Source organism: Cyrtonyx montezumae, unplaced genomic scaffold (assembly GCF_038088225.1).
Source record: "Cyrtonyx montezumae isolate F1298 unplaced genomic scaffold, pur_monq_1.0 scaffold_9, whole genome shotgun sequence".
In the NCBI taxonomy this organism is placed as follows: domain Eukaryota; kingdom Metazoa; phylum Chordata; class Aves; order Galliformes; family Odontophoridae; genus Cyrtonyx; species Cyrtonyx montezumae.
Window position 1 is genome coordinate 5,902,517 of NW_027072100.1, and position 26,283 is coordinate 5,928,799.

A 26,283-nucleotide genomic window follows, 5' to 3' on the forward strand; every position below is an offset into this window, starting at 1 on the left:
AAGGGAGATGTGTGATCTGTGGAAGTTTTAATGCTGGGTCTGGAGGTAGTGAAGTCTGTATGGAAATTACCTGGGGCTGATTTCCATAACTTTTTCCAAAATGTCTGGGGTTTCAAGACTGGGAAAGGCCTTTCCCATTTATTTGAGCAGCCACACAGGTTGTGAATCACCATTTTGTTTCTTCTCTTGATTCAACTTTCTCTTGATTTAACCCTTCTACAATAAATAATGCAGCACCTGCTCATGGGGAAACGCATTTGGTTCTGCAGAATAGTGATGAGATGCTCTGATATGAAGAGCATCCCTTACCACCAGAGGCAGGCAGGATCCAGTTCACCGTGATGGGAAGGCTGCTGCAGCTCTGTCCTGGCTGTCTTTCAAAGGCATCGCTGACACACAAGGGAACAAAGCATACTTTTTTAAGCTGACAGTGAATAGAGGAGGCTGAAGAGTTCAAAGCACTGGAGTTGAAGGATGGTGTCGCAGTGAAGGGCCAAAACTATCTTCAACTTCAAGCTTAATCTTCTATTAGGCAAAGAAAATACAGCACAAATTATGCTTATGTAGCACCTCTCATGCAAACATCCCAGCACACTTAACAATCAAACTCAAACAGAATCAATCATGGAGATGTGAGCAGCGTTCACCACGGAAAACAGAGAAAGCAAGGCTTGGAAAGAGTGAGTGGCACCACCACTGAAAGCACATGGCTTCCCAATGGTTTGCATTCGTGTGTGCACAAAGTGGTGTGGGGATGGTGGCAGATACCACAGGTAGATGGTGGTGGATATGCAGATGCCATTATTGTTGGAGGCATTGCACTGAGACAGGAGGGCAAGCTGGGAAGAGAGGTCTCCCAGGTCCAAATGAGTGATCACTAGTGGGGTAACTCAGAGCCATCAAGTGTGCAGGCACTGGTAATGCTCTGGGAGCACCTGCTGCCCTCTATCTCCTCTGGACTCCAAGTGAGGAGGGCCTGCAAATCCTACCCCTGTGTTGCTGCATCCATAATGAAGAGACCCAGCCACATGCACAGGTGAGTCGGTGTGGTGAGGACCAGCATGACCCCTGGTCCAGATGAATTACATTAGCCAAATCTACCTTACCTGTACTTATTTATTTATTTATTTAAGGGATAACTTTTATTTCCTTCTCTTCTAGAGAACTTTTTAATTGTTGCTAAAGAGTTGCTGACATAGAAAGATGTCTAGAGGTCCTATTTATCAAATTCAGGAGACTGAAACTGATTAGTTCAGACTTTTTGGTATTTCTCCACATCAAACTGTCAAACCTTTAACATTTTATTCCTCAGTGCTGAGCAGCTCAGTTGGACGCTTGTGACAGCTGAAGCTCCCATTGGGTTTTATCAAATGGCTGGAAAACTAGTCCCCAGTAACTTGCTCTGTGGATGGCTCACAGGCACAATTAACTTTTCAGTAACAATCCTGCCTTCTTGTAGAATGCAAGTTCAATGTGAGCAGTAAGTGTCTGTGAATGGGGACCTCATGCATGTATCTGAGAAGCCATAATACTACTGTGGCATACTGAGATGCTGAGTAAATTGATATATCTAAGTGACAGCAGATCATAATGCTATACCAAGAGCCTGAGGAAAATGCCACTGACTTGCAAGAAGGTCTGATTTTGTCCACATCTTATTTTAAGCACCTGAATTAGGGGCACATGTGCCCTAAGCTCCTGGCAAAAGCTGCTATCGGTCAAAATCTCTTTCCACTGACTGTTGACTGAGATTAGAGTGACTGCTTCCAGATGAGAATCCTCAGCTCTACTGAAGGTACCCATCTTCATCAAATGGTCTGGAAGATTTCAGCTTGAGTCTGGCACTTGGTGAGCTTAAGGAAAAAGGTATGAAGGAAAAGGACAGCCAGATCTGCTGTACCTAAACAACTAACTCCAGTTAATATTGTTTATATCCAACACAAATTGACCTGTTGTCTGTGAGAACTCTTTGGGAACCTTCTGTAGTCCTTCTAGAATAAATCCTATTCCCTGGTTATATGCAAAAGCATTTTCCACAGTTTTAAAAGGCCTAAGTCCTAGTTCTCTGTTTTGTTGTTCTTTTTTTAATAAGAGAACTACAAATCGACTCCTCCAAAGGACTGTTGGCCTTGGCTGGTGCACATGGCAGTGAATACATGGCACGAAACTAGAGATTCACTCTAAATCTGCAGGACACCTGGAATCCAATTGAGCTTTGCTCACTGCGTTTGGTGGAATACATGATTTATAGAGATAATCCTCAGACATTTCAAGCTGTGCTGAAGACAGACAAATTTCCAGCCTATGCCATCAATTCCCTTCATCTGGAACAGGTGCCAAGCTTACAAAATCCTCCTGCAATGTGGTAGACACCATGGTATGCTTCATTAGCAACCAACCAAGCAACTTGCCATCTCCAGCTCACAGGCACTGAAAACAATCTGGAGATCAGAGACTCAAACCTGCGAAGCAAAGAAGGAAAAGTTTCAAAGGCAGCTGGACTCCCACAGGAGGGGATTTAGGCAGACAATGCTGGACTCTGTGAAACCTGCTCTCAGACCCTGTTATCCTCACTCATTTGAGTGAATGCAGCTGCCTGTCTTTTCTAATTCAGGGGTACAATGCTGTGGCTAGAAGTGCTAGACATGGTCATGGCAGTCTTATTAAAAACAACATATAATAAGTCGCCAAATGCCATTTACTCTGGATAACCCTCTTAGCTGAAACTATCCATATCTACTGGAGCTGCGTGTGCGTCAGTTGACTTTGATGTATGCTTTTGCTCTTTCATCGCAGATGTTGTAATAGATTTGCTGATGATGAGTGCAAAAAAAATAAAAGAAAAAAAAAGCTTTCGAATGTTCTCTGGTAAGAAATACTTTCCAATCCTGTCTCAGATGGGGTCTGGTTTCCCCCCCAACACACATTTTTATTACTAAGGCCATTCAGATGAATAAAATTAAGAAGTCCTTGCTCATGTAGCTATTTCTCTGCTTGCTGATTTTTTTATGTTATTTTTCATATTTGTAAGAGATGAAGGTAATAAATGAATAATACCAAATGGTACTGTTAGCAAATATATTCATAGATGGTGTATTTAGAAAGATTATTGGAATGAAAAAGAGACAAATGATATAAAGAGAAGCGCCCAACCATCCCTGGGGATTTAGGTTCGCAGGGGAAAACTTCACAAAGGCAGGATCTCCAACAAGAAATCCTTCCCCAGTGGTGGCCAGCCCTTTCATGGGGTCTAGGAGAGGTGGAGCCACGCTCCTCCCGTTCTGGTCACGCAGGTGCATTGCCTTCAGCTGTGCTCCCACGGTGATCGATTAGTGGTTCAGGCCATGATTCAACAGTTCCCATACAATATTTTAAGTTGAAATGACAGCAGCAGCAGTTCCATAGTCTATGGAATGCTGTCATGACAGAGCAGCAGTGCTTGGGCGACACTGCCCTCAGCCACAAACGTGGATGGCACAGAAGTAAGAGCTTCAGGAATGCTCTGTCTGCCTCTTTTAAGGCTCAGATTGAAGTTCACAAGGCAGCCCACGTCCTGCACCATGCGTGGCTGCTACGCTCAATGCTCAGTACCGTGCTTAGCTGTGGGCTCCCACTACCACACAGACGCTGGGGCCAGAAAGAGGGGCAGTGAGGGGTCCGAGCACAGTGGGGTCCCATGGGGTGCGGCTGACGAAACTGGGAAGGCTCAGCTCTGCTCCCACGTAACAGCGATAGGATGAGAGGTGATGGCGTCAAGTTGCGCTGGGGAGGTTCAGGTTGACCATGAGGAAAACCTTCTCAGAAAGAGCGGTGGTGCAGCGGCACAGCTCCCCGGGAGGTGCGGGAGCACTGTCGCCGGAGGTGTTCAAACCCACGGAGACGCGGGCACGCCTTTCTCTCGCACCCGCAACGGCCCTGAGCTCCCGCTCCCTCCCAACGCTTTACAATGCCAGCCCGGCAGGGGGCGCCCGCATGGCCGTAGCCACCGCGCGCATGCGCACAGCCCGCTCCCTCGGGCTCAGGGCCCGGCCGTGCCGCGCGGGGGCGCTCGGGCGGTGGGTGGGGCTGCGCGGGACGCGTACGGTGGCCGCGAGGGGCGGGAGGAGCGGGAGGTGCGGGCGGACGGCGGCGGCCGCGATGGAGCGGTTGGAGCGGTGCTCCCGCTGCCTGCGGGCCTGGCTGGTGGCCGCGGCCGTGCGCCGCCGGCTGCCCTGGTTGCTGCTCGGCCTCGTCCTCCTCGGGTCCGCCCTCAAGGACGGCGAGCTGGTGCCGGAGACGCCCATGCAGAACAAACGCAACGTGCTCAACGTGTGAGGAGGGGCGGCCCGCGGCTTCCCGGGGGGGTGCTGGGTCGGCTGTTACGGGTGCGATGGGAGGGGTAGGGCATCGCCTCCCCTGGCCTTTCGTGGCCTGTTTATAAGAGCAGAAGCGTGGCCGTTGTGTTCTGCTCCGCAGGCAGTGGTGCGTTTCTCCCTGCGGCTCTCGGCGGGGCCGGGACGCTGCGCTGTGTTTGCCCTTTGTGCCGTCGGGTTTGGATTTGCCGCTCGGTGACGGCGGGTAGCACGGCCCGGCGTGGTTTTGGAAAGAGCGGCTGGAGGAACGCGGAGTGCAATAGATGGTACGATAAAACAGGCTGCGGGGTCGTTCTCCCTTAAGTAGGAGACGTTTACCGGTGCTGATGGGTTCTGGAGCAGCTTCCCCCCAGGCATCTTGCTGCTGGTTTGCTGACAGCAGTCCTGTGAGCAGTTTTCAGTTTCTCAGCCAAACGAGAACTTTATTTTCAGTTGTTATTTCATAGTAGCTGTAACTGCTGAGCAGATGCCTTTTCTCTTGTAAGGAGAGGATGGCAGTCCTCAAAACCCTGAGCAAGGCCCTCATGGCTCTTGCTGGGAGCCTACTGAAAACGCAGAACTTTGTTAGTGCTTCTTGTCTCAGATGCAGAGGTGGTGAGTTAAGACTGTCTGGCTGTATCTTGATCACAGAGCAGAGCTCTTCTAATTCTTCTTTGTTTTCTTTATTTTACAGCAAACAAGGAGGGTTTGGTATGGAGGGGGGGCTGCACAGTTCTCCTCTGCCACCAGTTGGTAGGAAGCAGGCTGCTCTGAAAGGTGCTGGTGGGAGACAAGAGGTTGGCAGCTTCTGTCTCTTTTCTTACTTGTACCTGATGTGTTGCAAGATTTGAAAAGAGAACTGGTTGGGCAATAGTGGCAGTTCTAATTAGCCAATGTCTTGCCTAACAGGGTAGCTGTACATTGCCAGCTTGTTCTCAGGATTTTGTAGAAATCACAACAAAAATTCTCAAGGCAGAGAGTGCATTTTGCAGGGTTTGTGTATGCCAAAGGAGGGCTGTCCTCGGCTGAAGAGACAGGAAAGGAGTGGATGCTGCTGTGAACTTATGCTACCTCATTAATTTTGTGAGGTGATAGTGGAGGAAAGTATCTTAAGCTGATTAGAGAAGAATCATATCTTCTCTGGGGTATCTTAGTATGAGGAGGGTAAGGTTCTGAAAGGTTGTAAAGCAAAGTTTATTTGAGATGGAGGAGGAGTGGAAGACCAAGGGTCAGGGTGGAAAGCCAAGAATATTTTATTTGCAGCTGCTCTTTGAGTAAGGCAAAGTTGAGTGGGTTTGTAGGGTAAAGGCAATTGCAGTAACTGTACTGTGAGTCAGCCAAGAGTCTGAACGAGGCTGTGAGTCTGAGGGAATGCTGCTTGGCAAACAGTTGAAGTACCTAGACAAGGAATTATTCAGGTTTGAGGCCCAAGAGAAATAATAGGGAGAGGGTTAAGATGTTAGCTATGCTTGACTTTGAGGGCAGGAATCGTATGCCTAATATAGACAGCTCTAAATAGTGACCTTGAAAGGCTGCTCGTTCAAGCAGCGCCGCGTGCCCCCACGCCCTCCTCCTGGCTCCTATGAAATTTCACACGTGCATGTTTCTCTTTTGACTTTTCTCTGGCAGATATTTTGTCAAGGTGGCTTGGGCATGGACGTTCTGGCTTCTGCTGCCTTTCATCGGGGTCACCACCTACCTGTTTGCCAGGAGCAAGTTCTTCTACGGCCCCGCGAAGAGCGTTCTGGCAGCTGTGCGGCGTCTCAGTGCGCTGCTGGTGGGCACTGCTGTCTGGTACGTCTGCACTGAACTCTTCATGTATATTGAGAATCTCACTGGCACGTGCTCTACCTCGAGTGAACTCAGTGAGGCTCACCAGCTCTTCACTACCAAGCAGGACTGCCACCGGAACAACGGGATATGGAATGGTTTTGATATCTCAGGGCACTGCTTTCTGCTCTCGTATTGTACTCTTATGATTGTGGAGGAGATGGCTGTGCTGGAAGGCTTGTCCATAGACCAGAACTCAAGACTGCGTGTTGTTATCAACAGCCTGTTTGTATCCTTGTGTTTTCTCACCATGATCTGGGTGTTCATGTTTCTGTGCACTACTGTGTATTTCCACGATTTCAGTCAGAAACTTCTCGGTGCGCTCATAGGTTTGGCAGCTTGGTATGCAACGTACAGAGTTTGGTACTTGAAACCTTTTTCTCCTGGACTACCTCTCCCAAATGCACCATTGAGTTCAAAGAAATACAGTTATAGCCGATAATTTTTTAATGTTTTGGGTGCTTTGTTCTGTGCCAGAGTAGTTAAATAAAGGCATAGTTACAGGCTTCCCACTGTAAGGAAGAAGGCAGTGGGCTGGAGAGAACAGTCTTTGCTAGCTGGTGGCAATAATGAACTTTGTTTTCGTGAGGAAAAAAATTGGTACCGAACAAGGTCTGATCTTGGTTAGAAGTTACTAGTTTGCAAAGAAACACAAAGTTATTTGTTTCTCATATTAATAAATTGAGGAACACATCTTCCAAAACTGACAGAAGCTTTTGCACTTTAAGACCTTAACTGACCTTAAGTGAATTCTCCCTCTTCTCTGTTTATTTTTATCAAAACACTAGGGATGATCCAAATGTCATTTTTTTTTAATACTTCTACTTGTTCTTCCTTAGAGGAAGTTTCTCCTGACACTGCTGCTAACTACTGCAGAAGACTTAGCCATTGATGTTCATTTGTTTAAGTAGTATAAAGCTCAGTAGCAAAGTGCTAACATCTCATGTTATCACATATTAAATGCACCTAACGGGTTTGTGGCAAGTCTGTGGATGCATGTTCTGCAGCAAGGAGAATGAGTCTGAGATGGAACAGCTTAGGCAGTCTGTGACTTGAAATTGATACCTGTCTTTGGAAGGGAACTCTTGAGTAAAAAGACTTACCTTTCTCCTTATGTGAGGTATCTGTAATCACATTTTGTCATTTTATTCTAGACACAGAAAAATCCCAAATCTATTGAGCAGGTTGGGTGTTTATTTTTTTAATCTTAACGCATTTAGCACCGTAAAACTTTCTGGTATGTTTCTTCCAGAGCAATGAAATTCTGGTGTTATGAACGTGTTAGCTTAGCTTGCTTAGTAGCCTGCTTGGTATTGAACAAAACTTGTTGTTTATCCCAAGAGCTGCAGAGCAGTTTGCTTGAAGCAGTATTTATTTTTGCTTATCAATGAATGCAGCTGGAAACCCACTGCTGAATAAAACACTAAACTGTATAATGAATAGCTATGAAATTGGATGGGTTTACATCGTATCAAACATTTAGTGTAGTTTTTTATCTTGCAAAGCTTTTTATTGTTTCATAAAGGCTTACTCATGTCACAGTTGCACAAAACTTGTGATGGTGGCAGTGTTGAAAGAGGCAGTCAGGGAGGTTTGTAGGCAAGGCTGTCATCTGAGAGTGTACTTGATCTGTCTGGCTCCAGGTTGATTGTTCTGTTGAGCAGAGTGTGATGCAGCACAGTCAACGTTGGCACATTTTTGTTGCGGGGTTTTTTTTTGTTATTTTTTACCATCTCAACAGTTCTTTTCCAGCAGATGAGTGGGAATATTTGCAGTAGTTACAGTGATGTTAATTCCATGTTTGTGGCCTGCCTCTGGGGAAAGCTGGATTCCCTTGAATTCCCGCTCTGTTCAGTGCCAAACCTGAGTTGTTTTGCAGCCTCAGGAAGTACAGATTGCCATGCAGAAAAGCTTTTTCAGGAGTCGATGTATTTCCTATCAAGTTCCTCCTCTTATCTTTTACAATAAATTGCCTTTAAACTGACTCTTCAGGACATTTGCACTGATAACTCATACTGGGTTTAGCTGAAAATATATTTGAACACCGCCGGTTCATTTGCAGTCCTTTTGATGTAAGCCTGCTCCCTTGAGTTAAGCTAGGCTGCAAGCCACTTTCATCGTGAAAAAGGATCATACACCCAGAAGGTTTTCTGATTCATTTCATTAGATTTAAGTTTCTATTTTAGGTTATCTTTATGTAACTTTCCTACATAGACTAGGCCTGCTACCAGAACATGCAGTTTATTTAAACCAGCAGGCTTGCTGATGTGCTGTGTTCCACAGATGTTTTGGGCAGTTACTATGTCAGTGTCTCTCTGTGCTTCAGACTGGTGTCATACACACTGTTATTATGGAAATAATGTGGGTCATTGCTGTTCTCAAAACTGTATTTAAACAGTGATAGAAAAACAGTTAAATTTCCAGTGTTTGTGTCTTTGTGGGTGTTTCTGGATCTCTGAGGGTACTTCTGCTGTTGGTCTCTTCCCTGAATGTTCCAGCCTCCCAGGTTTTTTTACTGAGATAGAAAATTATCAGTGACATTCTGAGCACGCAGTATTTGAATGGATTAACATGGCTTAAATTCTCAAAAATAAAGGGTTTAAAAACAAAAGCACCTGACAAAAAGTGAGATTCCTAACGTGTGCTTGTTATGCCATGCAGTTGATTACAGTTGCTCTTTGTAGCAAAGTGAAAGCCTAATCCACTGAAATAGATGGAAAAGTTCCCATGCAGTAATACTCTGTATGAATTTGGAAATCTTGGATGATGTGTTTCTCAGAGACCACGTGCCTACTGTTGGCTTAGAAGGTTTCCTTGTGCTCCAGTCTCTTCTTGGTATCTTTTGCCTTTCAGTTAACTGGAAATCAAAATTGCTGATGTTCTGTTCATGCATTTCTCATCTCCTTTACCTAACTTCCCTCCCTCCTCCAAATATGCTTCTATCATTAAAATAAAAATGTGGCCTCCCTGTAACAGACCTGCAGCAAAAGGGAAAGTGTGAATAGCTGGATTTGATGCTTCCTATCAAGCTGGCAGATCCTATACCTATAGAATTAGCTAGGGAATTTTTCTCTCCAACATCTTACTGACATAGTACTTGAATACACACAGTATAAAATTAGCAAACATGTTAAAGTGTAACTGGCATTTGGCCTGATAACGTGCATGGGGCAGTTCTTGCTCTGTGTGCCTTAGACATTCTCCTCTGCTAGAGCTGGTAAAGAAGGGTATTTGATCTAGAATGCAGTGGAAAAATAAGGAATTTGTTTTGCTCCTGGGACCCATTCACATGCTTGTGTCACAGGAGGCTCTTCTGTAAGATCCATTGGAACTGTTCAGACTGCAGACATACCTGAAATTGGTGTTTGTGTTCATCACGAGAGCCTTTGTTCAAAGCAGATTTGTTCTGTGAACACTGCACTGCTGTACTGAAACTTGGGTCGTGGAGCAGCTGAAATAATAGGATCTCATTTTCTGTTTTGATGCACAGCAATTTGTGGCAATGTGAGAAACACCCAGTTACAGCCTATGGTGCACTTTAATTGAAAAACTGTAGGGGATGCTGTGCTATATTAAATGCCTTGGAAAATCAGTTAGTTCTGAATACAAATTTGTGGTCACCTGTCTCAGGAAAATAATGCCCCTCTTATGGGAGGTTAAATGGAGCTTAAAGCAGATCCCTGCAGCTCCTCTGCAGTCAGCCTTTTCCAGCTCTTTGCTTATCTCTGTTCACTCAAACCTGTTCCCTACAATTTTGTCTTTTCATAGCTGCATCTCCCCTCCTGGATTGCAGAATTAGGAATAGCTCTTTACGTCTGCTAAAAGCATGCTTTCTCTTTTTGTCATCTCCTCTTTTAACTATCTTGCAAAAAGCTTAAGGTGAAGGAATTAATTCTAGCAAAATAGTCTGCTGTGGTTCTGAACTCATAGTTTACCATTTTTAAATGATGCTTAAGCACTGTGATGGAGTTTACCTGGAACAGGGAACGTGCCTCACTTATTGAAGTTTGTCTGATGTGTTTGAACTTGTGGATGGAAATAACAAGTAAGTTTTTACATTGGTACGTTGGTAGTTAGCTGCTGCGTGCAGAACTCACACTGCCTTTTCTGCAGAAAAGGTGTTTGGTAGGGAAGGGTTAACTCCTCATTGTGGGATTGGGCCCTTAGTGCTTTAAGTATACAGTGAGAATACAGAGATTACAAGTTGGAAAACCAGAAATGCAAATGACCATCAGGATGGATTGCAATCCCTGAAATTTCAGGTAAGCGTGTTGTAACATTTCATCTGGAAGATCTGTTAATTTACCATGTGGCTGTCACAAAACACATGCAATGTCATGTTCCTTGTAACAACCTGAACAACTCTTCTGTGCAGCTTTAGAACTATAGTATGGCACAGTGATGAAGAGCTTTACTAGGCTTTCAGAAGAGCTGACCATTAAGGGAAAGGAGTGCTCCTAAAGATGCTCTTTCTCAGTCATGTGTTTCCTGAAGAAGACCTACAGTTGCAGTGCATGTCTTCCTACTATTGTAAGGCTGAATAAAGAAAAGCTTGGACTAAAAATAAATACAAATGGCACTTTTTTCCTCATCTCTGAAGCGTTTCTCTTTGTTCAGCCTAGGCCCATTTTTCAGTTTTAGGTCACATATTCTTTCCTGATGCGACTTAATGCATTTAATCTGTGGGAAATGCTGTTGATGTCAGAGCAGTAAATAGCCATACCCTTATTGTAAATGTCATCTCTCTTCTGAAATCTCTTACTGAATGCTTTTCTGTTCTGTAAGACTGCCCCTGTTGTGTGAGGACCAGGAAGAGCTGCAGCACTCAGAGGTTGCACGCAGTGCGACTGTTATCAGTGACAGGCTTATGGGATCATGACTCAGTGCTGGAGAAAAGTCAGCTAAATAGGTTGTGGCTCAAAATAGTTGCGTGTGGCAGAAAAAAAGCAACCTGCAAATGAACTGAAAAATAAAGATGATACGAAGCCCACAAAGCCTGCTAGGTTTCTGTCCAGATATGTGGGTTGTTGCACTCAAACCCAGCAGGACTGTGCCTGTTCTGAGTGTCACTCAGCATCTGCCCTGAGTACTTTTGCAGATGATGGAAGCAAGCAGTGATTTAAAGTATGCTTGATAGGCTCAGTGGTCGGGTGTTGGAGATTACAGCTTTTCTCAGCACTCTGCACCATTATTTTCAGCTTTCTTTTTGTTTCCTCTGTGTCCAAAAATCCTGCATTTTGCTGTTCTGTAGTGGTCGGCTCTTAGGTCCAGGGAGTGGAAGGAAATTGCTTTTGGTAAGTACAAATAGAAAGCTGTTCCAGGAGGCGTGCAGTGGAGTGACATTACCTTGGGAGGTAAAGAGTATCTGAAACAGCTCTGAACTATGTAAAGTGCTCACCCTATGTGAAATGCCTGCAGAATTCATACACGCCCTCAAACCCAGTTACACTCCGTTCTGATTGCCAAGTAGCTTTATTTGGATAACCACTGCAGCTGAAAAGGATTTGGGTCGCAGGAGAGATAAGGTACTGTTAGGAAAAGGCTGAGACAGCAGGCAGTGAAAGCAGGGGGATGGACAGTGCTATTTTTAACAAAACACTTTCAAAGATGTCAGTTGATCTGTGCTTAGTTGAGTTTTTTAGGAAGAGTTGTTTCTTCATTCCTCTGCTGCTCTTTCTCAGAAGGTGGAAGTGCTTTGTCTGCTGGTGCAGTTCCACAGCCAGTGCATTCCTGACATCAGAAATGTCACTGTGAAAGTGTTCACAGATCCCCAGCTGGCACCAGGACCAGATGGGGCAGTGACATGGGAAATCCAAAAGAAAGCAAAGGGGTAAGATGGTAGAGGGAAGTAAGGGAATGGAGAGCTTAAAGTAGATCATTGTGCATAGGGGAAAGACAAAAAGAACGGCATTGTAAGCTCTGGAGCAGCGAGGGGAGGTTGGTGCTTCACTCATCAATACTGCTCCACACTGCAGCCAAATGGAAATGATTTGCTTAGGCAGTGGCAAATGCCCTCTGCGTGCACAGCCTCTGCCTGCAGCACTCGGGTCTCTGCAGCCCCTGCTTTGCCCCGTTCCTGCTGCGTGCCTTTGCTGCAGTGATAGACATCTGTGTTCTGACAAAGCAATTGTTCATCTGAATTATTTATGGCGTATGTGGTATTCTTTGTTTCGCTGAGGCATTTAAAGCAGACTGTTTTCTCTGCTTAATCCTTCAGAGGAAAGTGTGTAAAAGGGAGAATAAAAGATAACGATAGTAAATGTCATTTGGGCACATTAAGAAATCAGTGTGAGGGGGGAGAAAAGGAAATGTTTCTTGTGAATGTGCTTTATTTGAGAATACAGGTTCGAGGCTTTTTGCTACTGCTTAAAACCTTGGATCCAGTATTGAAAATGGCTTTTGTGTCTGAAACCACTAGGATTTAATCAGTGAGACCTTGCTTTAAGAAATAGTTTATGGAACCATAATAGGTGGGCTTGGCTTTGATCTCGATGACAGCAAATATCTCAGTATTTTCACAAACTCTGTTTTCTGCTTGCCATTCTCAGGCACAGAAGTCCTTAATTTACGGTAACAGCAGAAGTAGCTTCCTCTTGCTTGAAGGAGCAGCTCTTACACCATCCTCTCTTCTCTTTAGCTGGGAGATGAAAGCCTCTAACCACCAGCTGGGTGGTAAGGATACTTTTTCATCCAGAAATACAGCAAGACTCAGCAATTAATTTCCGACAGGGCCACAAGCTGGTCACTAGGTAATCTTAGGCCTTGATCTTGGTTTCTTTGGCAGCTTGTGATGGGCAGGCTTGGGCTGTGTGCTCGTTTCCTTGTTCTCTGACAAGCTTTGTTTTGAAATCCTCTATTCTGCCTGAAGAGATCTTCCCCATGCCTCCTCACGCAGAGGAGAAGGCTGTCAGCCAGGAGTAGTACTGACCATGCACATTTTGATTTTCATAGTTGATTCTTTTGAGCAAAACCCGTAGGAGTAAAAAGATTTCAGAAACTGTAGTTTTACAAATGTGACCACTGGAAGACTATTGAAAAGGGGAGGCCTGAGAGAGAAGAAATGATCATTGTGTGCTGGGTGCCCACAGTGCACTCAGTGTCGTGGAGCTCCATCTGAGGTGCTCAGAAGGGATTGGACTTGACAAATAGCAACTTATCTCCTCCTCTCTTGTAATTCCCAGTTCAGCATTTTCAGGTTCTTACAGCCTCGAGGTGTCTAAAAGCATGATTACTTCTAAACCCAAGGGATGTTGAAGGCTGGGAACATCTTCAAGTACAAGGTGAAGAGGCTCCTCAGTGCTAGAGTGGGACTTGGTGTGCAGAAGGGAAGGAGGGCTCTGACCAGGCTGGATCAGATGCACAGGACTGTGGTGCAGGATGATACAGCACAAGTTGTTTGTTCTGCCTCATGCAGCAACAGCAGTGCTTCAGTGATAGCAGTGTGCCACAGAATTGGTCAGCAGCAGATTGTAAGGTATCCAAGAGCGTTTGCTGCAAATACTATCTCAAAGTGCCTCAGCTTCCAGCCTTACCCCTTGGGTACTGCTGCTCTTGCCCCACCCCTTGCTGAGAACAAAGCATGAAGTTTTGGAGTTAGAAAAAAGATTTTTGCTATCATTTTCACATTTCTGTGTACAGAAATTGCCTTGGGCAGGGACCATCAGGCCAGCGCCTGGCTTATGGAGCTGTGGGATGGTGCTCTCCAATTTTAAATGAAACTAATGGAAAGGAGAGGAACTGACGAGGCTTAGACCAGCAAGAGAGAAAGCAACCTTTTATTATGACAGCCTGTAATCACCACAGGGCTACTTCGTATTAAACTTCATATTAAGTCACTAATCTGGATCGATTGGGGTGGTGACATTCATCTCCTGGTTCATTCCAGCATGGTCCTTAACATCAGCTCAGCCTCTGCTGTAATTGCCTTTTATCACTCTGGAGATCGCTTTTCCCTGGAGAAAACTTGAGATTTTTTTTTATCATTACCAAGGTAGGGAAACAAGGCTCAGCAAGAGAGATCTGAACAGTCTTCACTGATTTTTCTTTTATTTGGTCCAAAACAAAGGCTTGTTAGTGAGCAGTGCTGACCAGCCTGAACAAAACTTGTCACCACAGCATCTGTGGCTTTCCAGCAAAGCATGAAGCAACATAACAGACAGCTGTCACATTTTGGTCTGAGCTGACCTGTGCACTGCTCTAGATAGTGGCTCTGCCTGGCATCCTTATAACAGCTGCATTGTAACAGAGCACTCTGCAGCAAAGCAAGCACCTATTTTGTCTGGTGTTTTTATTTGCTCTGTGGGAGTATTTGTTCTCATTCTCTGAGTTTTGTGGCTTTTCACCCCAATTACTATTCCTCTCTACATTTGGTGTGCATATTTAATCACCTCTTGGAGCTCACAGGGGGATGTGTCTGCAGAGCAGCTTATGAAGGGAACGACGTGAAATCCATGGCAAGGGTTTTGTTTCAGTGTACACAACATATTTTGGGGAATTCAGTGTCACGTACATCATTATGTCCTTACACCTTTCAGATTAACAAAAGAGATGGCCTCACAGAACCCCCCACCTCCTTCAAAAAGAAGCAAAAAACCTATTTTCTCCCTGAAGTCATTGGTACCAATGGAGCAAATTGGTAACTGTATTTGGGGGAACGTGTCTCATGTTTTGCCCAACAGCCTCAGCTATAGGTGGTGGATTTGGGTTCTCACACACCAATAGTGTGATCCTTGTCGCTGGGGATAACATGGATAACACGGTGCTTCTGCAGCTGCATAGGTTGTGTTCCAGCAGTATGTCAGACCAGCCCATACAATCGTACACAGTTCAAATTAGTGCATTTTACATGTGTCTAATCCCTCCCTGCGTGCTCAGCTCCCGTAACTCCCGCGCAGTATTCACAACTCCATGACTGCCAGGTTGTATCAAGAACCAAAAATCTGGGGAAATGCTGCAGCTTTCCAAGACAGAAAGATCCCTTTAGAGTTGGAGGCACTGCCACGCGCTTGGCATACGTCCCCAAGCCTACAGATGCAGTGTTACTCACAGGGATGGCCGAATGCTCTGAAAACCAGCCAGAGGAGTGCTCACAGAAATGAGTGCTTTGTAAGAGCAGTAAGCATTGTTTCCATGCGAATTTTACACAAATACAACACAAAATGGAAAGCACAAACCACCCACATGTCCTGCTGCACACGGGCACGCTTTGAAATGGGACGGGAGGTTTGTTGAACACATCCAGAAATGTGAAGCAGTTTCTCCTCCCATGTGGTTTATTGAAGATCTCAGTTTTCGAAGCGTGAGCAGCAGTGAGGCCCATTATTCTTTCCAGCATGCAAAAGGCACAAAAAAGTCATAAATGTGATTCTGTGCAAAGTGTCTCTAAGAAAACACACAGTGAGGAAATGACAGAAAGGAGCCCCCAGCGGAAGAGAAAGCCAAAGAGTCTTCAGAAGAGTGCTGAAAGTTCTGGAAATGGTGGTCCTTTTTCAGAGTCTGGATATGCTCAGGCGGTGAAAGATGTATTGCAAACCCATGAAAGGAAGCTCAAGACGGAAAATGAAAATGAGAATCCCCTTCATGCGCCAGAGCTCGGGATGGAAGTCAAAATCATTTATCTCAGGAGACAAGCGTGGCAGTTAAAGACAGGCATAAAATTCTTCTTTAAAAAAAAAAAGCCCACCAAAACCAGACATAGAAAGTGGATGTATGCTAAGAGCAGCTCCATAAAAAATATTCTTTTTAATGACAAAAATTAAAAAAAAGGATAATCAAAGAATGCAAATCCACCTTGAGTGTGACCAGCTACTGCACCTGCTCCCAGAAAAGCCTTCAAGCACAACACTGGCTTCTAGAAGGAGAACGTCCCCACTACTTGTATGTGTGAAACGTGGCCGGTGAACACTCTGGAGACACGAAGGAACAGGGCTGAGTATCCACGTCCTGCTGTTAACCTGGGTGCTGGGAACTTCTCGGGGTGTCCATGTCCCCCTGGGGCTGCACTGGCAGGGTGTGGGGAGCCAGGCCAGCCCCCGAGCCTCTCACTGGAGTGGGATATTTAAACCTAAAAAAGGCATTTACAAGTTGATGCATTTTTGTTGTTGCTGTTGTTACTTCCTTGCAGTATACTTTTCTACTTCTAGACTATGGAATGTTACATCAAACAATATTATTATTCACACCTTGCCTCAAGTTTCATTACAGTTACTGAGGCTTCATCATAATTTCACACAGCACAGAGACACCGAACTAAACACCAAGCTGCCAGCATTAGATGTATTTTTTCTTTAAGTACCAATAAGCAAAATATCCCATTCCCCCCAGAGATCCCATCAGGAAGGAGGCTCCGAAGAAGGAGGGAGGTTTCCGCTTGACCAGCCTGAAGGCGTTGGGTACCACTGCAGAGAGCAGCGTGGTATGTATGTCTCCCAAGACTTTCCTGAAGGCAAAGCGTTTTTGTATCCTGTCGAAGAAGGACTGTAGGTTAGGTCTGCTGCCATCTTCCCAGTATTTCTTAGAGAGTCCTAGGAACTTGAGGCGATGCAGGGTAGCTCCCAACAAGATATCGGCCAAGGTAAAGACACATCCACAGAGCCAGAGTTCACACTTCTGCCCTACAGAAACAATTGACAGAAGAGGAAGGATGAGAATAGATCCTCAGGCGGTTGCTTAAAGGCTTGCTCCAAAGCTCCACAAAGGCAATAGCTTTTGGATTAGCCTCTGAATCCTTTTCTGAGCACTGTGATGTCCCTAAAGACCAGACCTTATCTGTCAGGAGGCTACGTGGTGCCACAAAGCACAGAACGTGCAATAGGCATTTAGAGCCCACATGAAGATACAAATCAATATCAGCAAAACAGCCGTGTTGTGGTTCAGTGACCACTTTTGCTGCATTAACGCTCAGGGAGAGCAACAGCATTTGTCCCTGGCTGCCACCAGGCAATGCAAGCTGTTTGCAAGGTGGCATGGTAACACATCCTATTTTAGGGATGTGAGAAACCCTTGGGAATACAAACCATTTGCTGGCCCAGCCTGACTGCACTCTCTGCGTGCTGTTGGGGAGGTCCTGCCTCTACCCCCTCTCTAGCACGAAGACACCAAATTGCTGTAGTGCCAAGAGCCAGGTTTTGGGTACAGGCAGCTGGGCACGACAGAAGGTGCCACAGCACTGATGGCCCCTGGTAGTGCTGACCCTGGAAATAACCTCACCCAGGATATGTCCAGGAGAAAACATGCTGGAAGAAGCTGGCTGTGGTCAAGGTTGTGTTAAATGCTCTCTCAATGCCCTTTCAATGCTAACAAGCAGGAAATAAAGGGAGGTACAGGTAAGGAAAAAAACACACAAGGGGCACACAATCTGGGTGTCCACTGCACAAGGCTGTGTCCTGGATATCTCTGCTTGTCACACTTTGCAGGCAAGCAGTTGAGCTGGGACGCTGCTCAGCACCTGCCCAACAAATCTCAGAAGCAGAAGTAAAACATGGTAGGTGGTGAGAAATCCAGTTCCTGTCCTCCCCAGGCTGCAGAGAGGCACTGTCCTCCCTTGCTGGATCCAAATGCAAAGGAGGCCCTCAAAATGCTGAGATTTACTGGGAAGGGGAGGTGGGATCTGAGATACGCTTCCACCTTAAAACCTGTGATGCTCTGCATCAAATCCTTAATTTTGGAGCTCTTCCACTGCCCCGTGTAGTCAGTATTGCTGAGTGAAGCTCTGTTTAACAGGCAGGGTGGAAGGCTGGTGCACTAAATTGGAGTGGTGAGAGACACTGTGCACAGGCACAACGGAGCCAGGCCAAAGGAGTTACTGGTAATTAGCAAGCCTTGTTTGTACCAGCCTGGCAGCCTGCCTAATCCTGCCCGAGGCACAGCCCGACTGGACAGATTGCCTGGGCCTAATTAGTCAATAAATATTTTCCGTGGCTAATAAATTGTGGGGGTGCTGCGGCTGGAGCCTGCTGGGTGCTGCGTGGCCCCGGGGCTGGCAGGTGCAGGACCTGGAAGTGGGGGGCAGCACAGCTGGCTGGGGGGCTTGGGCAGTTCCTGGGGGCTGCAGCAGCTCTGCAGGAGCATCCAGGCACCAGAGAGCACCTAATGAGACCGAATCCTGCTGGGTCCCCCCGGCCCTCAGCTCGGTTAGTGAGGGTGCGTGCAGGATGCAATTATGCCGCCGCGTGGTGCCCTGTGGAGGTGTCATGGCACACTCCAGCCCTGTGCCGTGGGCCCCATGACGCACGGCTCCCCATGCAGGGCCAGCTGTGGGGCTGCCCCTCATTAACACCTCCGGGCTGCACTCCATCCCTGGCATCTCCAGCTGTCCCGGGGTGCGGGGCCCTGCTCCAGAGGGACGCTGAGGCGACGGTGGGACAAGTGATGCACGGCCATGTCTGTGCTGCCAGGGCTTTGGGGCAGCTCTCAGTGGGTGCTTGGCGGTGTTTGTTTGAGGTCGGGGCAGCTCACAGCCCACCTGCTGCTGACTGACGCATGCCCTGCACAGCTGCCAGCTCACCGGGCCCCCTCAGAGCTGCCAGGTTTCCCCGTGTGCCACGGCCCAGTGCTGCAAGCTGGGCACGCGGGGAGGTGGGCAGGTGGGGAGCACCTGCAGGTGACACACATCTGTGGTGGCATAGTGCCGAGTCCTCCTCCTCCCCATAAGGTGATGGGCACGGAGCAGAGGACTGCAGGGTCAGCAGGGTCACTGGGGAACAGGGGATGTGTCATCATGCTGCAGTCCTACAAAGCAGCCAGGACGAGGGGCCTGCGAGGCGTGGGGTGACCTGGTGGTCTGCTGAAGCAAGACAGTGACAACTGGGACAGCCCAAAGCAGCCAGCAGCAGCTCTCCCATGAGCACCAGCCCCTTGGAGCTCAGGAGAGCTTTCACAGTGTGTGGAGCCACCCGTGATCCCCAGAACAGTACTTTGGCTGAAAACCACCCCGGCGCCTACCTTGGTACTCCAGCTTCCTCTTCTCCAGCTCGGCCTCAATCTGGTCCAGCACCATTCCCAGCTCCCCCAGGATCTTCTTCAAGTAGTTCACGTTGTCATGCTCCAGGATCTTGGCCTGGGGGAGAGCAGTGGTGAGACAGATGGACAGACAGATGGCCACGTGTCCACACAGCCGTGCCCTACCACCAAGGGCCCCATGCAGCTCTGCCTGACTCACCATGAGCTTCTTCTGCTTGGAGAGGTACGGCTCTGTCAGTGGTGGCTCCTCCTCGTGGTCCAGCTTCATCAATTCCGTGCTGGCATTAGCCAAATGCCCTGGGGGGAGATGGACAGAGGGACTGTGGGGTCTGTTCTCCCACCAGGAGCTGCTGGCTGTGTGTGAGGGCAGGGACGAGCTCAGGGCAGGCTGATCCTGCTGAAGCGCTCCCTGGTGAGCTGCAGCCTTGCCAGCTTTTACAGCAAGAGAATGGTTTGTTTGGTGGGCTCAGCAAGCTGGAAGAGCAGCTTTGGAGTTCTCCCGTCCCACAGGTTAGCCTGGGTAACAGCCAAGCTTCCTTCAGAGAGCTTAATTAAGAAGGATTTGCAGGCACAATCCTGCTGTTTTGTTTGAAAATGAGACTTTTTGATGCATTAAATAGCTTTGGAGCACTGTTCCTCAGTGTTAAAAAGGAAAAAAGAACAGACTGTGTGGCTCAGCTTCCTCCAGAGCCACCTTCCCCATCTCTGTTAGGAGAAGCACTGATCAGCCCCACCGGGAGGGCTACGTGATGCAACACCAGGAAGAAAATGGGTGTCTGCCCCCAAAGAGCAGACATAGAACAGGAGAGATGGCAACAAAACCAAGAATGGGGTCAGATTTAAGCAGCATAGATTGTGTGTGGTTCAGCCTTGCTGTCTGCCGGCCCTTTCCCAACAGTAAAACTCGGTGCCAGACGGAATGGAATTCAGATCCTGGTTCCCCTGGCACAGCCTTGGCTGCTGCAGGGGTTTAGGATGTACAGGATCACAGGCACTCCATGTGTCTGAATCGAGGTCCTGGTCTGCCCTGTGTTGGTTTAACCCCACAAATCCCAGGTGCAGGCTCTGGCTGCATGCAGTGGCTGCTTTATTTTTGTGTTTGCAGCCTTAGAGATCAGAGCTGTGCCATCACCATGTGCAACCCCACTCCAACAAAGGGGGTCCCTGGGCTCAGCTGTGCTCATCCTCCTGCCCAGGTACAGCTCTTGGGGCTGTGGAGCAGGAGCAGGGCTGGAAAGGAGGGTGGCTGTGCCTGGGCTGGGCGTGGAGCAGCAGCTGTGCTGTTTGTATTGGCTGTGCTTGCTGCCTTTGCAAATCATACCTGCGCTGCCAGCATTACCCAACTGGGAAATTCAGCATTTCACTGCCTTGGCCCCATCAGGGCCTCAGGAGGTTGGGAAGGGCCTTGTGCAAGGGAGGGAAGGGAGCAGGGTAAATGGAAGAAGAGGATACAAAATGCAGAGTAACACTTTAGGGCCAAAACAAATTGCCTGAAGCTGGGCTAACCTCCTCCTACCAGGTACCATCTGTCTCCATCCTTGTTCCTTCCAATGAGAGCTTGGCTCTGCCAGAGTGTGGGTGTGGGAGGCACCAGGGTGCAGCCTGCCGTGGGCTCCACCCTGCCACGAAATAGCAAAACTCCCTGTTTTACACCAGGAGCCTGAAATGGCTGTTGGGGTTCTCTGTTCCCACAGAGGTACTCTGAGCTTCCCAGCCACGTCCTCGGTGGGTAACGCTCAGGGGAGCCCGTGTTTGTTCAGGGAGCTGCCTGCAGATGGAGCCTACCAGACGGGTAAGGTGCAGGGCACTTGTCCTGCCGGCTCCCTGCCCCAGAGGTGACTTACTGCGGATCTCAGCGGTCGCGTACTTTGGGATCATGGAGTCGGTGGTGAGCTCAGGGTGCAGGATGCAGCCGTGTGTGTAGGCATCCATGGGCAGTGAGTCCAGCAGCTCACGGTACTGCAGCACCCGCGAGTGCAGGGGGGTCCCGGGCTCGGGGATCAGCTGGGGGACGTTCTCTGAAAGGGACAAATGGAAAACGTGTTAGCAGTGCTGGAAACTGGGGGGACAGGTTCTCATGGGCACACGGCAGAGGCTGTTTGATATGGGTAACAAGGGAGTGGATGACAGAACAAGAAGCTGAACATATCTTCCCTCAGTGTCAGGGCAGTGGGAGCATCCCTCTCGGCAGGGCCTTTTTTTCCCACCTAACATGGGTGGCTGAAGGCTCTAGAACAGGCGGTGCAGAAGGAAGCAATGCTCTGGGCCAACCTTTCTCTTCCCAGGTGCTTCCCACAAGGCACTTCTCAGCAGAAAGGTGAGGACATGCACCTGGCTGCAAAACCTCAAGGGCAGGAGTTTTTCCAGAGCAGCAGGGAGGGAGCACAGTGTTCTGCTGTGGCAACAAAAAAAACAAGTGACAGCGGAAAGATTTTGTTGCCAACTCCTGAAGAGAAATACTTCCAATGTTTTGGAGGGCAAGGGAAGAAGCAGGAGAAATCGAGACGGTAGCTCTGCTGGCTTCCAGCCACCGGTGCAGGAGACACTGCTGTTTGTTCCCCCCAGAACAGAGCACAGTGATTCCTGGTAGAGCCATAAATCCCCACCGTGCTCAGAGCTGATCCTTGCCACCACGTCAGCCAACGTCCCCTGCTGGGGACAGCATGCTGCCAACATATGCCGGGTCACCTGCTCTCCATAGGGACAGGGTAACAGCATGGAGCAGTGTGGAGACCGCAGCCCTGTGCAGCAATGTGCCCCAAGGATGTGGGGCTGCCCCATCCCTGGGGCCACTGCTGAGGGGGCTCCTCCATGGGGGGTCTGCCTGCCATCCCCGTGGTGAGGAAGCACAATGCCTCTGCTGAGCACCATGGCGGCTGGGCCGGGAGAGGACAGCAGCTGAGCTGGCATGGTGCCTGCGCCTGGGGAGCTATTTTGAGATGTTTTTGATGTCTCTGCCGCAAGGGTGATGGATGCTGGGGCGAGCGTCGTGATGCCACAGCCAAAGCTCCGTGCTGGGCTTTGAAGTCTCCCTAGTGGAGCATCCCAGCGTGGCAGCCCACTGGTTTTGGGGAAACGAGGGCAAAGAGGCCCGAGACGCTGCTTGCCAAAGTGGCTGCATGAGGAGCTCAGCACCCCAACCGCAGTCCTGCTTCAGGGGGATACAGCAGTTCCCCCTCAGCTGCCCTTTCCTCTGTCACACTGTTCCTGGTGTGCAGACCCTGGTGAGATGCCACCACACACCGTGGGCTCCCCAAACCACAGAGATGGGAGGAATGGGTCAGTTCAGGAGCACAGCCCCTAAGACAGAAGAGCAAACCCAGATGCAGCCCTCACAAATCCCCCACACAGCATTTCCAAGGGATGTTTGAAGATTTCTGCTGGAAATCCTGCATTTTGATAGGAAAACAGGACAATTTGAGGTGAGAGAACTGAAACTTTCTGGGAAGAAATGGGTGCAATTAGCCAACAACATTCAATTCAGCCCTGTGTTTCTGCTGAGATGAATCCTGGCACACGGCCCTGCCTCCTATTACCTCCTGTGAAGTTCTTCTCCATGTAGTCGATGATCTGGTTGTAGTCACTGATGATGTTGTCCCGGTGGATGATGACAGGCACCTCCTCACCCAGGTTGAGCCGCATGAACCAGGGCTCCTTGTGCTCCAGCAGCGGCATGCTGACATCCCGCTCCTCGCAGGGCAGCCCCTTCTCAGCAATGAACAACCGCACCTGCAGTGGGGCACAGAGGGACAGCTCAGCCCCGCAGCCCCAGAAGTGCCCTGAGCCCAGCGGTGTGGCAGTCAGCGTGCTGTCACATGTGGATGTCACACACGGCTGTCACACTGCGCACTTGGTCTGCAGGAAGCCAAGCAGCTCTTAGCAGGGGGCAGCTGCAAAATCCAGGCAGCATTGTGAGGATTTCCTTTCCTGGCAATATAGGGAATGTCACAAGGCAGACCCACAGCCATGTGAACTCTGAAGGATCACTGTATGGACAGTGGCAGTGTGACACTGGCTGGGGTGGGGGCTCTGGGAGGGCTGAACCCCAGCCCTCAGCCTCCAGCTGTGGGTGATCAGTGATGGGGCTGGGAGCTCCACCTGGGCTGAGCAGAGGCATGCACCCGAGGAGGAGGAAAAGGAGGAGGATGATGCTGAGGCTGGAATGATGCTTGTAGTGGCTGCTGCAGCTCAGCTAGAGGAAGCCCATGCAATAATTCAGGTACGCCCTGCTTTCAGAATTGGGCTCTGGCTTTTCTGGGCATGTCTTGAGCAGGAAAAAGGCTTTACTTTGGGGAGGATTTATGTCACTTTGCAGTGCTCCCAGGAGTCCTGGCAGCAAGAAGATTCTATGGGATATTTTGTTCTCCTTTTCCCTGCTGGAGCCCCTCACAGCCCCTTTGTCCCCATGCATTTCCCCTTGTGGCAGCCAACCAGGGACATCACTGTGGGGTAAATAACTCCCAAGGATGGTACTCCACAAAGAGATAGCATAGGGAATGGAATATTTTAAGTAGTTCTATATAAACAGTATACAAATAATACAAAAGAGAAGATGGCTCACCTTCAGGATGACAAGGCTCACAGGGGACTCCACATGGGAGGGATCTCCAAGAAGAGATCCTTCCCTGGTGGTGGTCAGCCCTTAAATGGGGTTTGGGAGAGGTGGAACCAGGCTCCACCCCTTCCACTCACACAGGTATATCACCTTCACCTGTGGCCCCATGGCTGACTCGGTGCTCACCTCAGGTGCTCACCTGAAACGTGATTCAGCAGTTCCCATACAATCACACAGTCCTCTGTGCCCCTTGGTGCCCCATTGCCTGGTTTCCCTCTACTCTCTGCTCTCTTGACAGTTGGACTCAATGGTCTTAGAGGTCTTTTCCAACCTCAGTGATTCAGTGAAGCTCTGGGCTGGCACCAGCCTGTTGTGCAGGTGGGAATGCTGACTCCAGCCCTGAGGACCCTGGGGCATCGCATGCAGCTCAGCATCCTCCTCTGGCTGCTCTTGGTGGATGTACACTCAGGAATCTCACTTTAGGCTTCCGGGTTATTAAAAAAAAACACCTGACCATTGTGAACCAAGTGTGTCAAACAGGCCAAAAATTCCCCGAGGGGACTCTGGGGAGCTGTGTCATACAGAACTGCTGAATGAAGGAAAACTGCCTGTTTTCCTCCAGCTGATGGCAGCTAAAAATACACCTTAACAAATAGGAGCATTTCTATGAGTACTTCAGAGTTTCTGGGGAATCGGTCATTAATTATTTAAAGTGCTGACAAATTAATTGCTTTCTTTTTCTTTTAAAGTCAAACAAGGAAAAGCCAGGTTCCCTCCGCAGAGATGGTCCCTTGGAGGGGAGGAGGATGCCGGGGGCAAACCTCAACAAGGGGCTACCCCATATCTCGCCCTGGTCCCTTTCACCACCAGGACCTTGGATAGGGGTGGCAGGGGCTGAGGGCTCCCGTGGTGCTTCAAGGACGGGTCCTGGGGCTGTCGGCAGTACAGGAACACGATCGCCCCGTTGCAGCCCCGGCAGCATGGGCGGATGGCATCGGCGCGGTGGCCCCGCTGCGTCGGGCGCCTGCGGGTCCTTTGTGCGCAGAGCAGGCAGGGACATCCCTGCTCGCTGCGGGGCTCCAGGGGTCTCATGCTGGGATGGCTTTGTCCTCCCCAGGCCCCCCTACCCCCCCCCCGGCAGCTCACTGCTCACCTGACATTGATGGCAAGGGGATGGGAGAGGGCCTGGCAGAAGGTCGGGTACACGGCAGCGCTGCTGTGCTGCTAAATGAGCATTGGGGGCTGCCCGGCCCCCATGCCCTGCTCAGAGCACCTCTGGAGTGGGATTTCCGGGGCCCTGCTGCAATGCTGGGGGAAATCGCTCCCGGCACGGGGCTGTGTCCTGGGGTCGCTCCCTGCTCTGGATGCGCGGGGTCCCCACAGCTGCAGGGTGGTCCCCGGCTCAGCCTTTGTCTGCGCTTTGCCTGCGTTCAGCTGTGGGCGAGCACAAAGCAGGGACGTCTCCCGCTGCAGACCCCGGGCTGAAAGCAAAAGCAGGGTTTGGCTGAGCCTCCCCCACCCCCCCTTCCCCATCCTCTCTGGGGAGATGCCGATAAAACACAGAAATGCGGGTACAAATGGGCCAGCCGGGTGCGTGCAGCTCCCCTCGCCCACCCTGGGTAAGAGCCGCGAGCGGAGCCGTCCTCCCGAGCCAAGGGTGTGCCCTGCCCGCCGAGGTGATTCCTCCCGGGAAGCCGGCCGAGCCATTACCTTCTGGGAGCTGAAGGACTGGGTCCAGTGGTACAAAACCAGCCTGTCCTGGGATCTGAGAGCGGGGTCCGTCGGATCCTGATTTTCCTCCCCCTCCTTGGATTTCCCCACGTCGTTCTCCAGCGCCGAGATGGGCCACCAGCTGCAGTTGGTGGGAGTAACGTTATTGGGAGTCGCCATGACAGCCTGCGAGCGGAGGGGGACGATGGAGGAGCCGCGCTAGCCCCGCATCACATGGGCTCGGCGAGCAGCATCACTCCCGGGGCAGCTCCATCTCACAGCGCTGGGGCTGGGGCGGGGGAGCGCGGCCCCACAGCTGCTGGCGGGGCTCCCTGGGGAGCGGGCACGCTCGTGGCACCGCTGCCATAGGCGGATGGTGCTCCCGCTGTGTGCTCAGCGATCTAGGGCAGCCCTGGCCCGAGTTATTTTGCAGCAGACATTCAGGTTTTGTGCTGGTTTTGGCATGGTAGATTGGTAATCGAGAGCTGCATCGGTAGATGCTGACTTTGAGACGTACAGAGGGCGTCTTGCTGCCTTATAACGTTGCATGGGAAAAGCAGCAGCGGTTCTCCAGAGATACGCAGTAGTGATCAGGGCAGGGGGCAGCTTAGTTCCTGCCTGGTGGGTGCTGCGTGTTGGGGCTGGAGCCGTGTCCTGCACCAAAGCAGAATCGGCCCTGGGTTATTTTCAGAACGAGCCGGTGTGGGGACGCGTGCACGGGGAGCTGCGGGATGCCTGCGGCTCTGCCATCTGAGCACTACCGTGCTCCAGCAGAGCTGTGCACACCCCTGCGCAGAAGCTAGCACGTCTCTGGCCGGGCCAACCTGGCAAACTGTGCCGTGTTGGAGGGTCCTGGGGATGCCCGTGGCGAAAGGGCGATGATGCTCAGGGTCACGG

The 26,283-nt window shown here is 49.5% G+C and overlaps 2 protein-coding genes across 2 annotated transcripts; one reads left to right on the top strand and one right to left on the bottom strand.

Moving 5' to 3' along the window:
* Positions 1–4,117: 4,117 nt before the first annotated feature.
* On the top strand, positions 4,118–6,720 carry FITM2 (fat storage inducing transmembrane protein 2). Its single transcript, XM_065754589.1, has 2 exons — positions 4,118–4,310; positions 5,961–6,720. Exons 1-2 carry the CDS (start codon positions 4,138–4,140, stop codon positions 6,601–6,603), a joined length of 816 nt encoding a protein of 271 aa, XP_065610661.1. The 5' UTR covers positions 4,118–4,137; the 3' UTR covers positions 6,604–6,720.
* Positions 6,721–16,232: 9,512 nt separating this feature from the next.
* On the bottom strand, positions 16,233–25,567 carry GDAP1L1 (ganglioside induced differentiation associated protein 1 like 1). Its single transcript, XM_065754560.1, has 6 exons — positions 25,387–25,567; positions 22,658–22,850; positions 20,966–21,139; positions 19,321–19,418; positions 19,104–19,218; positions 16,233–16,774 (listed from the first exon to the last, which is right to left on the bottom strand). Exons 1-6 carry the CDS (start codon positions 25,564–25,566, stop codon positions 16,431–16,433), a joined length of 1,104 nt encoding a protein of 367 aa, XP_065610632.1. The 5' UTR covers position 25,567; the 3' UTR covers positions 16,233–16,430.
* Between the last annotated feature and the right edge of the window lie 716 nt (positions 25,568–26,283).